Here is a 12,667-nt window from a genome sequence, read left to right as displayed (position 1 = left end):
AAGGGGAAGGAGAAAGATGTTGGGGTCACAGGGGCAGAAAGGAAGGGAGGAAACATGCAGATGTCAGGCTACAATGAAGGAAGGGGGGGGGGGCAACAAATGCAGAATAGAAGGAGAGAAACTGGGCATGAGGGGGAACTATGAGGGAGAGGTCATGGGGGGGGGTGTCAAGGAGGATAATACGTAGAGAGGCTAAAAATGTGGCAATGGTGAAGAGGAAAGATAAAAGAGATTAGGAGGAAGGGGAAGGAATGAACTGGGAGAGCTAGGAGGTGAGAGAAGGATATGGAAAGTTGATAAGTACTTAAAAAGTAAAAAAAAAAAAATAGATGAGAGTACTGCGGGCTGAGAAAGCAGTTGGAATCTTGAGTTGATAGAAAAAGAAAGGAAGGAAAGTATTAAAACAGAAAATATCAACATGTCAGAGACTGATGTAATAAGGGAATGGAACAAGAGAGGAGGAGAAAAGAGAAATGAGAAATAGACAGCAACCCCTGGCAAGAGGAGAATACAGACAGGAAAGCAGAAAAGAAAAATTAGAATAAATATGATGGGGAAAATGTCCCTACAACAAAAAGTAGAAAAAAGTGTTTTACTATGAATTGCTTAACAATGTTAGTTTAGGAAATGTACATCGTGGATGTTTTTGTATTATGAGGAAATGCATTTCTGTTATTTCTCTCATGTTGTGGTATATGCTTAGCTTGAATTATTGGGGTTCCCAGATCAATTTTTGTTTTTATATTTCTATTTCTAATTTATGATCTCATTCTGTATTTGATGAGGGTCTGTCTTTGTTTTGTGTGACTGAGGCAGGGCCGCCGAGAGGGGGGGACAGGGGGGACAAAATTCCCCGGGCCAGGGCCGCCAGGGGGGCCCGGCACCGCATGTCCTTTGCATGCATAGGCGCCGAGTCCATAGGTGCTCACCCCTCCCTCCGAGTTCCAGGGCCCGCCCTCAGTCCCTCCCCCTCCGACTCCCAGGGCCTGCCCTCTGTCCCTCCCTCCGAATTTCAAAAGCGATCTTCTTACCTCGTCGGGGTTATTGCGAGAGCAGCACACAGTGAAAAGCGTGCAGGCTCGCGCTTCAGCCTTCCCTTGTCTGTCTCTCAGCTCTGGTCCCGCCCTCATTTCCTGTTTCCACAAGGGCGGGACCAGAGCTGACAGACAGACAAGGGAAGGCTGAAGCGCAAGCCTGCACGCTTTTCACTATGTGTTGCTGTCGCCGTATCCCCGACGAAGTAAGAAGATCGCTTTTGAAATTTGGACGGAGGGAGGGACGGAGGGGGGCCTTGGATCTCGGAGGGAGGGGAGGGCAGGGGGAGAAAGAAGAGATTGCTGGACAAGAGGGCAGGGCAGAGGGGAGAGAGAAGAGATCGCTGGACAGGAGGGCAGGGCAGGGGGGAGAGGAGAACTGCTGAACATGGATGGATGATTGGAGGGGGCAGGGGAGAGAGGAAATTTACTGGATATGGGTGGATGGAGGGGAGTGAAGTCAGGAAGGAGATGCACATGGATGGAGGGGAGGGAAGAGAGGAGAAATGCTGGACACGGATGGATGGAGTGGAGAGCAGGGAAGAGAGAAGAAATGTTGGACACGGATGAAGGGAAGGGAAGGAAAGACAAAGGAAGGAGATGCACACGGATGGAGGGGAGGGAAGAGAGGAGAAATGCTGGACACGGATGGATGGAGAGCAGGGAAGAGAGAAGAAATGTTGGACACGGATGAAGGGAAGGGAAGGAAAGACAAAGGAAGGAGATGCACACGGGTGGAGGGAAGAGAGGAGAAATGCTGGACACGGATGAATGGAGTGGAGAGCAGGGAAGAGAGAAGAAATGTTGGACACGGATGAAGGGAAGGGAAGGAAAGACAAAGGAAGGAGATGCACACGGATGGAGGGGAAGGGAGTGAAGAAATGCTGGATATGGATGGAGGGAAAATTGCTGAATTTTAAGGGCTGGATCGGAACACTTTCAGGACAGACGCCGAAACTTGAGGAAGGATAGGGACAGGGCTACAGATAGTAGACAGGACGCATAAGGACACAGGAGGATGGTGGACATGGTGAAAGAAAAAATAGCAAATGGAAAGAAGACACTGCATAAAACAGAAGACGGGATCAAAGCGAATAGAAAAACTATGATCAGACAACAAAGGTAGAAAAAAGTGTTTTATTTAATTGGAATATGTCAGCTTTTGGAAATGTGTATCTGTGATATTTTTCATGCAAATTTCAATTTTTCTAGTATTGCTGCATGCTGAGTCTGACTTCTTGAGGTAGCTTTCTAGTTCAGTATTTTGCCTTCATATTTTTTTTTATTTCTAGTTCCTTGTGTCATATCTGTTGTCATGTGTTTTTCATGTGTGATCAAGGTACAGTATTCTGCTAGCGTGTAGTATTTGCAGCCCTTTTTGTTTTGTTTTCCATTAGGTTGTGTACTGGTGTTTTAGAGCCCGCTGTAATTATAGTGCTGCCTTTCCACGCATAAGGTTGTAGCTCGTCCTGTCCTTGGAATTAGTGCTGTTATGGGTAAGGTTATGAGTGGGTTTTTGCACAAGTTTGTGTATAGTGTTTTGCAGTGGAGAGATTGTGTTTTGGCCTTACTGAGGTGGCACCAAAACATCAGAAAAGGTGTAGAGCCTAAATCATGACACACTACCTCTTGAAGGATCTACATATAGTGCAAGGGCCCGGCGGCGGACGGAGGGGAGCCCAGGGGCGGCCTTGTCCCAGGCCTGGCCCAGTCTCTCGGCGGCCCTGGACTGAGGTATGGGTTCTGTGGGCATGTAGCTTCTGTGTAGAGCTCTGTAGCTATCTCACTTGTTCTTTTACCAGGAGGTGTATTGGTATTTTTGGGCCCCGTGTAATATTTGTAGTGCTGCCTATTCATATGTAGGATTCTTGCTATTTGAATCATAGAAATTAGTGCTGATGTAAGACATATTTATTCATGAACGTTAGGATTCTTTTCAGGTTTTGTATTTCACAATGTGCTTAGTTGGAGAAGAGTTATTTAGCTATAGCTCAGACGGCACAAGAATCAGAACATTTTTTGAATGGTGCCTTCCATGTTTTTGAATACATGTTATTTGTGGCTAATTTCGTTATCTTTGAAATGTATTGTTGCCTTTTTGTCAACTTGTGTCCTCACAGAAGGATTAAAAATGTAATTATTGAAATTTTAATATTCATTTGCTAAATGATATAATATATATTTCCTTAAAAAAAACGATGGTGTGCTTTGACAATTTTTGCTCCTCGTCAGCATGCCACGAGATGAAAGGTTGAAAAATCAACGCTCTAAAGAGCCCACTTCAAAGCCTTGATTCTAGAGTCTTAGTCTGAGTAATAGGGTCTTTGTGTCACCACCACAAAAAGATCAGAGATTAGTGAACGCATGTGAAAGTGTTTTTATTTATTCTGAAGTGATGGAATAAGTTGCCTCCGTGTGCTGAATGATCTCTCCAAACTCAGGAAAGCTTTGAAAATCTGTTTCCCCATTTACTGAATTAGCTATACAGGGCTGAAGGTTGGAACTGTATTAGGTTCTAGAACTTCTAATACAGAATGGGGTGGATTATTCTTTAGATAGGATTCTTTCTTGGGCATTGAACTGATTTGGATACTGCTGATGTATTATTTCTTTTTGATATTTGTTTTATGGGAGAATGGGCAAGAAAACATTTGTCATAACAATGACCCAAGTGTGTGTGTTTTTCCCCCTTACTTTTCCCCTCACTTCTTTTCCATTTTCAGTTTCTTTTCACCTTCCCTACTTTTGTCCCAAACATCAATTTGTTTTCCCCCTTTTATCTATTTTCTTCTCTATCAACTCAGATTCCACTCCTTCCCACTTCTCATTCTCCTTTAACTTCTCACCTACCTTCCATCTCCAACTCACTTTCCAGCTCATCTTGTTGCTTTCTGGTCCCTCCTTTGTATTCCCATTCCTCCCTGTATTCTCACTCCATACTATTTTCCCCTGTATCTTTTGCCCCATCTTAACTCCCCCACTTCCATTAGCCCCCTCAGCCCTTAACTACTATTTTCTAATCCCTCATCTCTTGACTCACCCCAGTCCCTCGTTTCACTCACTCTCTTCCCTGCCTCCAGTCACTCTCTTCTGTCTTGTATTCCCACCCTGCCATTACATCTTTTATTATGCTTCCAGTCCCATTTCCACCCTCTTGGCCTCCTTACAGGCCCATGCTTTTCCTCTGTCTCAAGTCTTCATTCCTCTCCACTACTTCTTACCAATTCCCTAGTCTTCCAGGTTCTTCTTACCTACCTCAACTCTTAACCCTCTCTCCCACCCCATCTTAACCCCTAGCCTGAGCTCATATCTCCCAGTCCCTCCAATATATCCGTGGTCTTATCTCCCAGTCCATCTAATACATTCATGCTCACACTCCTGCCCCTCATTCAATTACTGACTCCCTACTATCCCACCAAATACCTACTCAGTTTCCGCGAGTTCCCACTCTCCTCCTACCCAAACTGAGTCTCTGCTCTTTCTAATCCTCAGGTCCCCCCCCCCCTCCATCCAATCCCCATACAATCTCTCAGTGCCCGCTCTCCCCAACTATCTGAGACCCCCATCAAATCTGGATCTGCCCACTCTCTTTCCCCTACCCACCAATCTGACAATCTTGGCACTCCCCTCCCTACCAATCCCCACTTGCACTTCTCCTTCAAATCTAGGTTCCCTCGAGAATACTTCTAGTTCTCCCCTCCTATAGCTAAGCATCTCTGGCCTGACTCACTCTATCTCAGTCACCCGACGCTCTCCCCTCTATTCCTTGCCACCTCTCTGCCTCACATCTAGGGGTGGCCTGACAGTGTTCTCAGCCCTCAGGAAGTAAGGGACATGGGCCCCTAACCACCTATCAAAAGTGATTAAATTAGATGGAACTAGCGAAAAGCGGGCCGCCTTCTGCGGTGGACCCTTTAGCACTGCCCTGTTCCAATGATCAGTCTGCCCCTGCTCATATCCCAGGCCCACACACCTCTCTTTCTGCCTCTAGTCTTCTCTATTCCCGTCACCACACCTTTCTCCCATCCTTGCTTGCCTCCACTTCCTCTCTGTCCATCCACTCTCTACAAAGAAGCAGTATCCTCCATCCAACCTTTTCCATCTATCCTCTATTCTCAGGGTGCTTCACGTCTCCCTCTTTTCTCCTATTACATCCTTTACCCTTCCCCAAAGTGTCTCACTGCCTCCCTTAACAGGCTACTACACGTGTGACCAGGCAAAAAAAAAAACCCAAACAAAGCGTCTCTCCCTCATCTTCCCTCTTATTTGCTATCGCAGTCTCCAAGTTGGTCTCCATGCAGCAGCTTTGGAAGTTTCCAGAATGCAGGCCCAGAGGCTTCAGTGGTAGCACAAGGCACAGGAGTGTCTCCCCCCCCCCCCCCCCCCCCCCCCCCCCATTCAGCCACCCTCTGCACCTGGTCTAGCATTCAAAAAATCCCATGTTTCTTCCTGCACTGTGATGGCTTCTCATAGCTGCCTCCTTCAGTCATCTGGTTCCTACTTGAACTGCTTGGGGTTCTTCAGAGCTCCACCTGGCTCAAACAGTGCTTCTGCAGGAACCACGATGCTGAAGGAGGAAGTGTGGGGTTTTCACGCACCAGCCCAGGAACACTGGAATGGTTAAGGGAGAAAAGTCTGGGTGAACATGGCCAAGACCGAACTTATTGTCTTCCCACCCAAACCCACTTCTCCTCTCCCTCCACTCTCCATCTCAGTTGATAACACCCTCATCGTCCCTGTCTCATCTGCCCGCAACCTCGGTGTCATCTTCGACTCCTCCCTCTCCTTCTCTGCACATATCCAGCAGATAGCCAACACCTGTCGCTTCTTCCTCTATAACATTAGCAAAATTCGCCCTTTCCTCTCTGAGCCAGTGGCGTAGCCATGGATGGGCCTGGACCCATCCTATTTGGACTCAGGCCCACCCAAAATTTTGGCATTCTTGCTGTGGCTCTCAGAGATCCTCAAACCCCACCAGCTGAAGATTTCCTCCTCTTCAGGCAGCTGGTGCTCTTTCAAACCACAGCTGGCAGAATTTGCCTCAAGCTGACACCTCTGCACATGCTTAGTTTTCATGCATGCACAGCCTGCTGGCTGTGGCATCAGCTCAAGGAAAGTGCTGCTGGCTGCTGTTAGGAAGAGCGCTGACTGCCTGAGCAAGAGGAAATCTTCAGCTGGCGGGGTTTTTTAGATCCCTTCTTGCTCAGGTGTTTAATATTTTGGGCTTGCAGGTGGAGGGAGGGACAAAGAGCAGAGAAAATCAGAGCAGAGGGGGGCTAGGGACGGGGGAGCATGAATTCCATGCCCACCCACCTTGGACTCAGGCCCACCCAAAATTGGCTGTCTGGCTACGCCCCTGCTCTGGGCACACCACCCAAACTCTCGTCCACTCTCTCATCACTCTCGCCTTGACTACTGCAACCTACTCCTCACTGGCCTCCCACTTAGCCATCTATCCCCCCTTCAGTCCGTTCAGAACTCTGCTGCTTGTCTTATCTTCCGCCTCGACCGATATACTCATATCACCCCTCTCCTCAAGTCACTTCACTGGCTGCCGATCAGGTACCGCATACAATTCAAGCTTCTCCTACTCACCTACAAATGCACTCTATCTGCAACCCCTCCTTACCTCTCTACCCTCATCTCCCCTTACATTCCTACCTGTAACCTCCGCTCTCAAGACAAATCCCTCCTTTCAGTACCCTTCACCACCACCGCCAACTCCAGGCTCCGCCCTTTCTGCCTCGCCTCACCCCATGCTTGGAACAAACTCCCTGAGCCCATACGCCAGGCCCCCTCCCTGCCCATCTTCAAATCATTGCTCAAAGCCCACCTCTTCAATGTCGCCTTCGGCACCTAACCACTACACCTCTACTCAGCAAAGCTAGACTACCCCAACTTGAAATTTCGTCTTTTAGATTGTAAGCTCCTTTGAGCAGGGACCGTCCTTCTTTGTTAATTTGTACAGCGCTGCGTAATCCTAGTAGCGCTCTAGAAATGTTAAGTAGTAGTAAGTAGTTGCTGGAGCGAAGTTCTGTGAGGAAAGGGAATGGAGTACTAGTGTACTTAAAGCTCCAGGATTTGAGTGTCAGGAGGTACCCACAGCTAATGATACCCCTGCTTCTTTGTGAACCAGAAAGGGAGCTGCCTGGTCTGAAGTCTCTCTATCCTCCTGTGTTCTTATCCGATTCATCTGTACTGCCCTGCATCTCCACCGAGACTCACCTTGGGGATGCTATCCATGACTGTCCAAGCAACATCAAACCTCTGAACACAGGTAGCAAACATCTGCTAGCCCAAAGAGACAACTCATGGGAACAGTTCTCCAAAGGGATCAATTTTTTTTTTACAGGCACATAAAACACTGCTTGTAAAACTACCCCATGTGACAAGAGTGCGCATACTTTACATTTGGTGGACTTGCCCACAGGTGCAACAAGACTGGAAAAAGGTGTTACAATTTAATAGTTTAACGCACGTTTCTTATCCGCTCAAAGTGGCTCATTGCCTGCTACATTTTAAGCTCTATGCAGTCAAGCCAGCCATTCATAAGCTTGTGGTACATGTATATGTTGCTAGTAATTTGACATTAGCAGCTGCTTGGAAGCAACCCACTCTGCTGGGGCTGCCTGTTATTCTACGGAAGTTGGACTATATCCATCTGATGTCTAAGCTGTCTGCTATTCGGAAAGGGCATATTATCTATCATAATATCTGGAACCTTTAGGCCACCTGGAAATCAGACTCTAGCACACCCTGCTGCCAGCCCAAGCGGGGTCACACAGCTCTCCAGTTACCTAGACTGGTAGGGCTTGTTTTATTTTCATTTATGGGGGGCTGGGGGAGGTTTTTTTTTTCTATATTTTGTAATATGTACTTCAGTCCTGCAATTCTGTATAGTGATTCGTTTCTGGTTTGTATGAGATGTTATTTTCTTTCAATAAAATAGAATTTTAAAAATGTGCATACTGATTGGGACAAGATGGCGTCCACGAGAGGAGACGTGTTTTGAGAGCTCCTGAAACCCCTAGCGCGTCCCTCGAGGAGAAGTACTTTTTCCCCTTTTCAAATGGGGAAGAGGAAAGGGAAAACCGGGGTGAAAGCCTCCCCTAACCTCGGAGGTAATCCCGCTCTCAGACGACGCTTGAGGATTTCAAAGCTCCACCACTGGGTATGCAAAGGCCCGCTTTGATTGATTCCTCCCAATCTGCGGAGGAACCCAGCATTGAAGAGGCTTCGCTAAGCCCGCTTCTTCAACTACCATCACCGAGACCAGGAAGCAGAATAATGGCGGCAGTTGAGCCTCAAAGTGATTTTCCCGAAGTTGGTACTTCTACTTCGAGGGCTGGGAGAGGCCCTGCCGATTCATCTAGCCCAGTGGAAATAATATCAGCAGATGCAGTGGAGGCTAGGACCCCTCTGTCTTCTCCAATTATGGGAACTACTTCCGAAGACCTCGAGGCGATGCAAAAACCAGTGGTAGTAACACTAGATGTGCTATGGGACGCTATCCAGACTTTGAATGCCTCGTGTCTTCAGGTAAATAACTCATTTAAACAAGAATTTTCAGCTTTGAATTAATAATTCAGAGAGAGTTCAATCATATGAACAAAGAATTGATACGCATGATAGTGAAATAAAAAAAACTACAAAGTTCCATTGGAACCCTTATCCAGGATAGAAATATTATGGATAAAAGAATAGAATTTTTAGATAATCCGATGAGGAAGAACAACCTGAGATTCCTTAAATTTCCAAGGTCACCACTGATTGCTCCATTTGAGATATTCAAGAAGTATTTCACAGAAGTACTAGCGATTCCTAAAGAGGCATTACCACCTATTGTTAAAGCTTATTATATTACTCGGATAACTGCTTCTCCTGTGGACCCTCAACAGCAATTAAATTTAACGGAATTTCTGGAAAGTTCCCTCGAGGTGATAACAGAGCAAACAACTCTCATTGTGACTTTTGCTTTTGAAACTGATAGAAATAACATACTCCAATTATATTTCAGGCATATATCTGACCAATTTCTTGGTACTAAACTACAAATATTTCCTGATCTGAATAAAGAAACTCAAAAAAGTAGGCGGCAATTTATGGGCTTGAAATCAAGAGTTCTTGCCTTGAATGGGACTTTTCTTTTAAAATTTGCCTGTAGATGTTTAGTTTCCTTAAATGTGGTAAATTGTGTGGGGGGGTTTCGAACCAAAGAAAATGCAGGAATTTATAATATCCCATGAAGGAGGAGTTGTTCGTAGTCTGGATGCTCCTACAGTTTGAATGCTGGAAATCGCTAGCGGACTTTTTGCATCCCCCCTCTTAGTTTAGATAATTTCTTATTATTTTATTTCCTAGTATCTTGTCCAATTATATAGTGGACGAACATATGTAATTAAAAAAAAAATTCTATGTATATTTTATTTCTTTTTCTCTTTAAAACATTTATGTTATGTAAATGTAGTAATGAAACTTATAAAGAATTTTTTAAAAATGTGCATACTTTTAAGCCACATAGGTTTTAGGCATATTCAGGGTGGATGTTGGGTGGCTCATGGGCAGAGTCGTGATTTACGCAAATATTGCATATGCACATATTTACATCTGATCCACAGCAGGTGTGGATTTGTACTGGTATTTCATACAAATAAAAAAAAAAACAGGTGTCTATTTAGCCTTCTCACCAGTGATATAGCCACCAGGGAGGCCCCTCACTTTGGGATCAGGGCCCCTCAAAATTATGACACTGGGGCTGGAAAGAATCCCCAAGTTCTGCTGGCTGAAAAGGTCCTCCACTGTTGGCCTACCAGTCAGCAGCACTTTACATAGGCTGCAATGCCAACACCCTCAATTGTCATGGGGCAGGAGCAGAGAGAAGGGGTGGAACAAAGGTTTGTTCTCCCCCCCCCCCACCAAGTTTGGGCTCAGACACCTCCAAAGTTTAAGGTTTGGCTACACAACTGTTCCTCACCTAGGCAACCTATTACAAAATGAGCCTCTATATGTACAAGAAATCGGTCATATTGGGATATAAACCCTTACCCCAAGTACTGTAATTTTCCACTGCCAGATAGAGGGAGTACCTCTTATAGGATGGGTTTTAGAGAACCAAGTCTCATGAGTGGAGTAGTGGCCTAATGGTTAGTGCATCAGGCTTTGATCCCAGCGTCCTGGGTTTGTACCCCACTGCAGCTCTTTGTGACCTTGGGCAAGTCACTTAACCCTCCATTGCCTCAGGTACAAAAACAGATTGTGAGCCACCTAGGCCTGAGAAAGTACCTGCTTATAATGTGTGATTGATGGTTAAGCAGATTATACATGCCAAAATTAAATTAAATTGCATTTTGAATGCACAGACACTAATTCTCAATAACAGCAAACACAAAGACCAAATCTAAGCAAGGCCGAGTGCTGCGAGATGTGCCGTTCAGGCTGGGGATGCTTCCTCTGCACGTTACTCCCCCTAAATCAGTAAGAAACATTGTGAAATAAATACAGGAGCTGTTCCTTTAACAGATCCCCTTTTCCTCCTCCTTACCTCTTCAAGGGGGGTGATAGAAGAGCTTTCCCCACCATAGTATGGGTTCCTGTCCATGTGCAATACCTTCATACCATTCACCGACATGATCCCAGAGAGGATGCATTCCTGCAAAAATCAGTGTATTAATGGCTTGCTGGGCTGAGCTTAATGCACTTCAGGCTCTCTCAGTAACTGTTTGGGCAGAGCCAAGCTTAAGGCTCTGCAGGCTATTTCAGTGATATACTGGACATGGACCAAATTCACATATGTTCATACACATTAAAAATATATAAACAGTACTTTAGACATGTCTTTCACCCAAACAAGATTAAAAAAAAACAAAAAATACACATATTACAATTGAATAATTATGAAAGCGGCCACCAGAGGCATTAATAACTAGAATCATATTATGTCATATATTGTCACTTTTATCATTAACAAATTAAAAAAGGAAAAACAACGAGACCCGGGGCAATACAAGGGCTCGAAGTGCCATATCATCAGTGACAGGGCCAGGGATTAGAACAGGGAGATAACATGAATCCCCAGCAGTTAGACAAGGATAGTCAATAACAGAGCCTGGTATTGGACTCTGCTTCCAAATTATACCACACCTAGGTAATAAATTTTGTACCATCAAAAAATACAAGACAGCCACACTTTCGAGTACAAGAGTGGCTAGATACTCTGTAGTCCCTTAACATAAGAGTCAGTGACAGCAGAATGCTAGACCTTAACATAAGAGTCGGTGACAGCAGAATGACAGATCACAGGTTGAACATGATGGCTAGCCATGGATTCACACAGATCTGAATTATGTAAATCTCGTTTTAAGGCCACACAATACCCAGATTAGTTTGTCTTGTGGAGGAAAAACATGGTTCCCTATATTCCTACTGATAATTTAACAAGAGGGTTGTTGAGTTGGCTGTAGAATCTCTAATCCCTATCCTAAATCATGCCTTCCTATTGAGATTCCAGTGTCATAATTACATTTCCCCTCCTCACACCCAGAAAACAAACAATAAAGGCAACATAGAAAGAATGGGTTATTAAACCACTAGCCTCAGCAACTGGTGAATCAATACAAGAGCCTCCATTTTACTGTTCATCCATCCACACCTTTATATATATATCTTTTACATAAAAGGAACAGTGTGTGTCATTTTAGTTCACCCCTTCTAAGAAAAGGTTATACTGCAGGTTGCAAAATCCCGAGCTCTTTTCAGTCATTTTAAAATGACTAAACCCTCCAGTTCGCACAGCTCTTCCAACCCCACCTTCGCCATCATCACCGCCCTCTTCTCCACCCTGCAATCCCCCCAAACAGCACACAGCTAAAAATAATAGGAAAATCGGAAAAAATAAACATAGGCCTGCATAACGGGAAGGAGTGGCAGACTGATGCAACATTACAAAAGAAAAACTGATGCACATATTTCCCAGTCCACTAAATCATCCTTATTATGTGGCCAGCCCTCTCTAGTCCGGGAAAGGGTTGCATATAGGGGGCAATGGGAGTCTTTGAGTTCTGACTGCAGATAGAAGTAACGTGCTTGTCATTTTCAGGGGTGGGTACTCACAGTCAGGCCGGTGCCCAGGACGATCACATCGTATTCTTCATCCATGCTTACTGCTAAGGCGGAAGAGGAGGCTGCAGGGATGCAGCGCTGCAGCGAAAGCCTGGAAAAGCGGCTACTACTGACAACTGGACCAAAGATGGCTCGGGACGCGGCACCTCTTCAGCTACCCGCACAATTCCTCCGCGACGTCAAAGAGTACCGCATTCGTCTTGCACTGTTATAACCCAAGGCGGGAGGATTGGGGGCAGGAAGGCATTTCAGCATCCCTTTCCTGGATCTTTCTAACTGTCCTGCCTCCTGCTTCCCTCCCATACCCCTGCCCCAGCAACGATGAAGAGAAAGAGGGTGGATGACCATGGTGAGCAGGTCCGAGATCGCTGCGCTGCCTGCAAGGAACTGCCTGCCACCTCCCTGCCAGTGATCTTCGGCATGCAAATAGAAGTATTCATTAGACTTATTTTATGTATGCATATATATTATACGTTACATGTATTTTATTCTGGCTATATGTTTTCTTCTTTCTT

General features: G+C 45.4%; 1 protein-coding gene across 1 annotated transcript in view; it reads right to left on the bottom strand.

Annotated features, from left to right (window-relative positions):
• The window catches only part of GDI1 (GDP dissociation inhibitor 1), a 39,233-nt gene extending 26,909 nt beyond the window's left edge, over positions 1-12,324 (bottom strand). The window contains exons 1-2 of the mRNA XM_030194147.1: positions 12,144-12,324; positions 10,576-10,683 (exon numbers count right to left, since the gene is read on the bottom strand). Of these exons, the coding sequence (XP_030050007.1) occupies positions 10,576-10,683; positions 12,144-12,188 (153 nt within the window). The 5' untranslated portion in view covers positions 12,189-12,324. The remainder of the gene's footprint in view (positions 1-10,575; positions 10,684-12,143) is intronic.
• Between the last annotated feature and the right edge of the window lie 343 nt (positions 12,325-12,667).

This window comes from Microcaecilia unicolor, chromosome 2 (genome assembly GCF_901765095.1).
Source record: "Microcaecilia unicolor chromosome 2, aMicUni1.1, whole genome shotgun sequence".
NCBI classification, from domain to species: Eukaryota; Metazoa; Chordata; class Amphibia; order Gymnophiona; family Siphonopidae; genus Microcaecilia; species Microcaecilia unicolor.
This window is presented reverse-complemented; position numbering and strand designations above follow the sequence as displayed.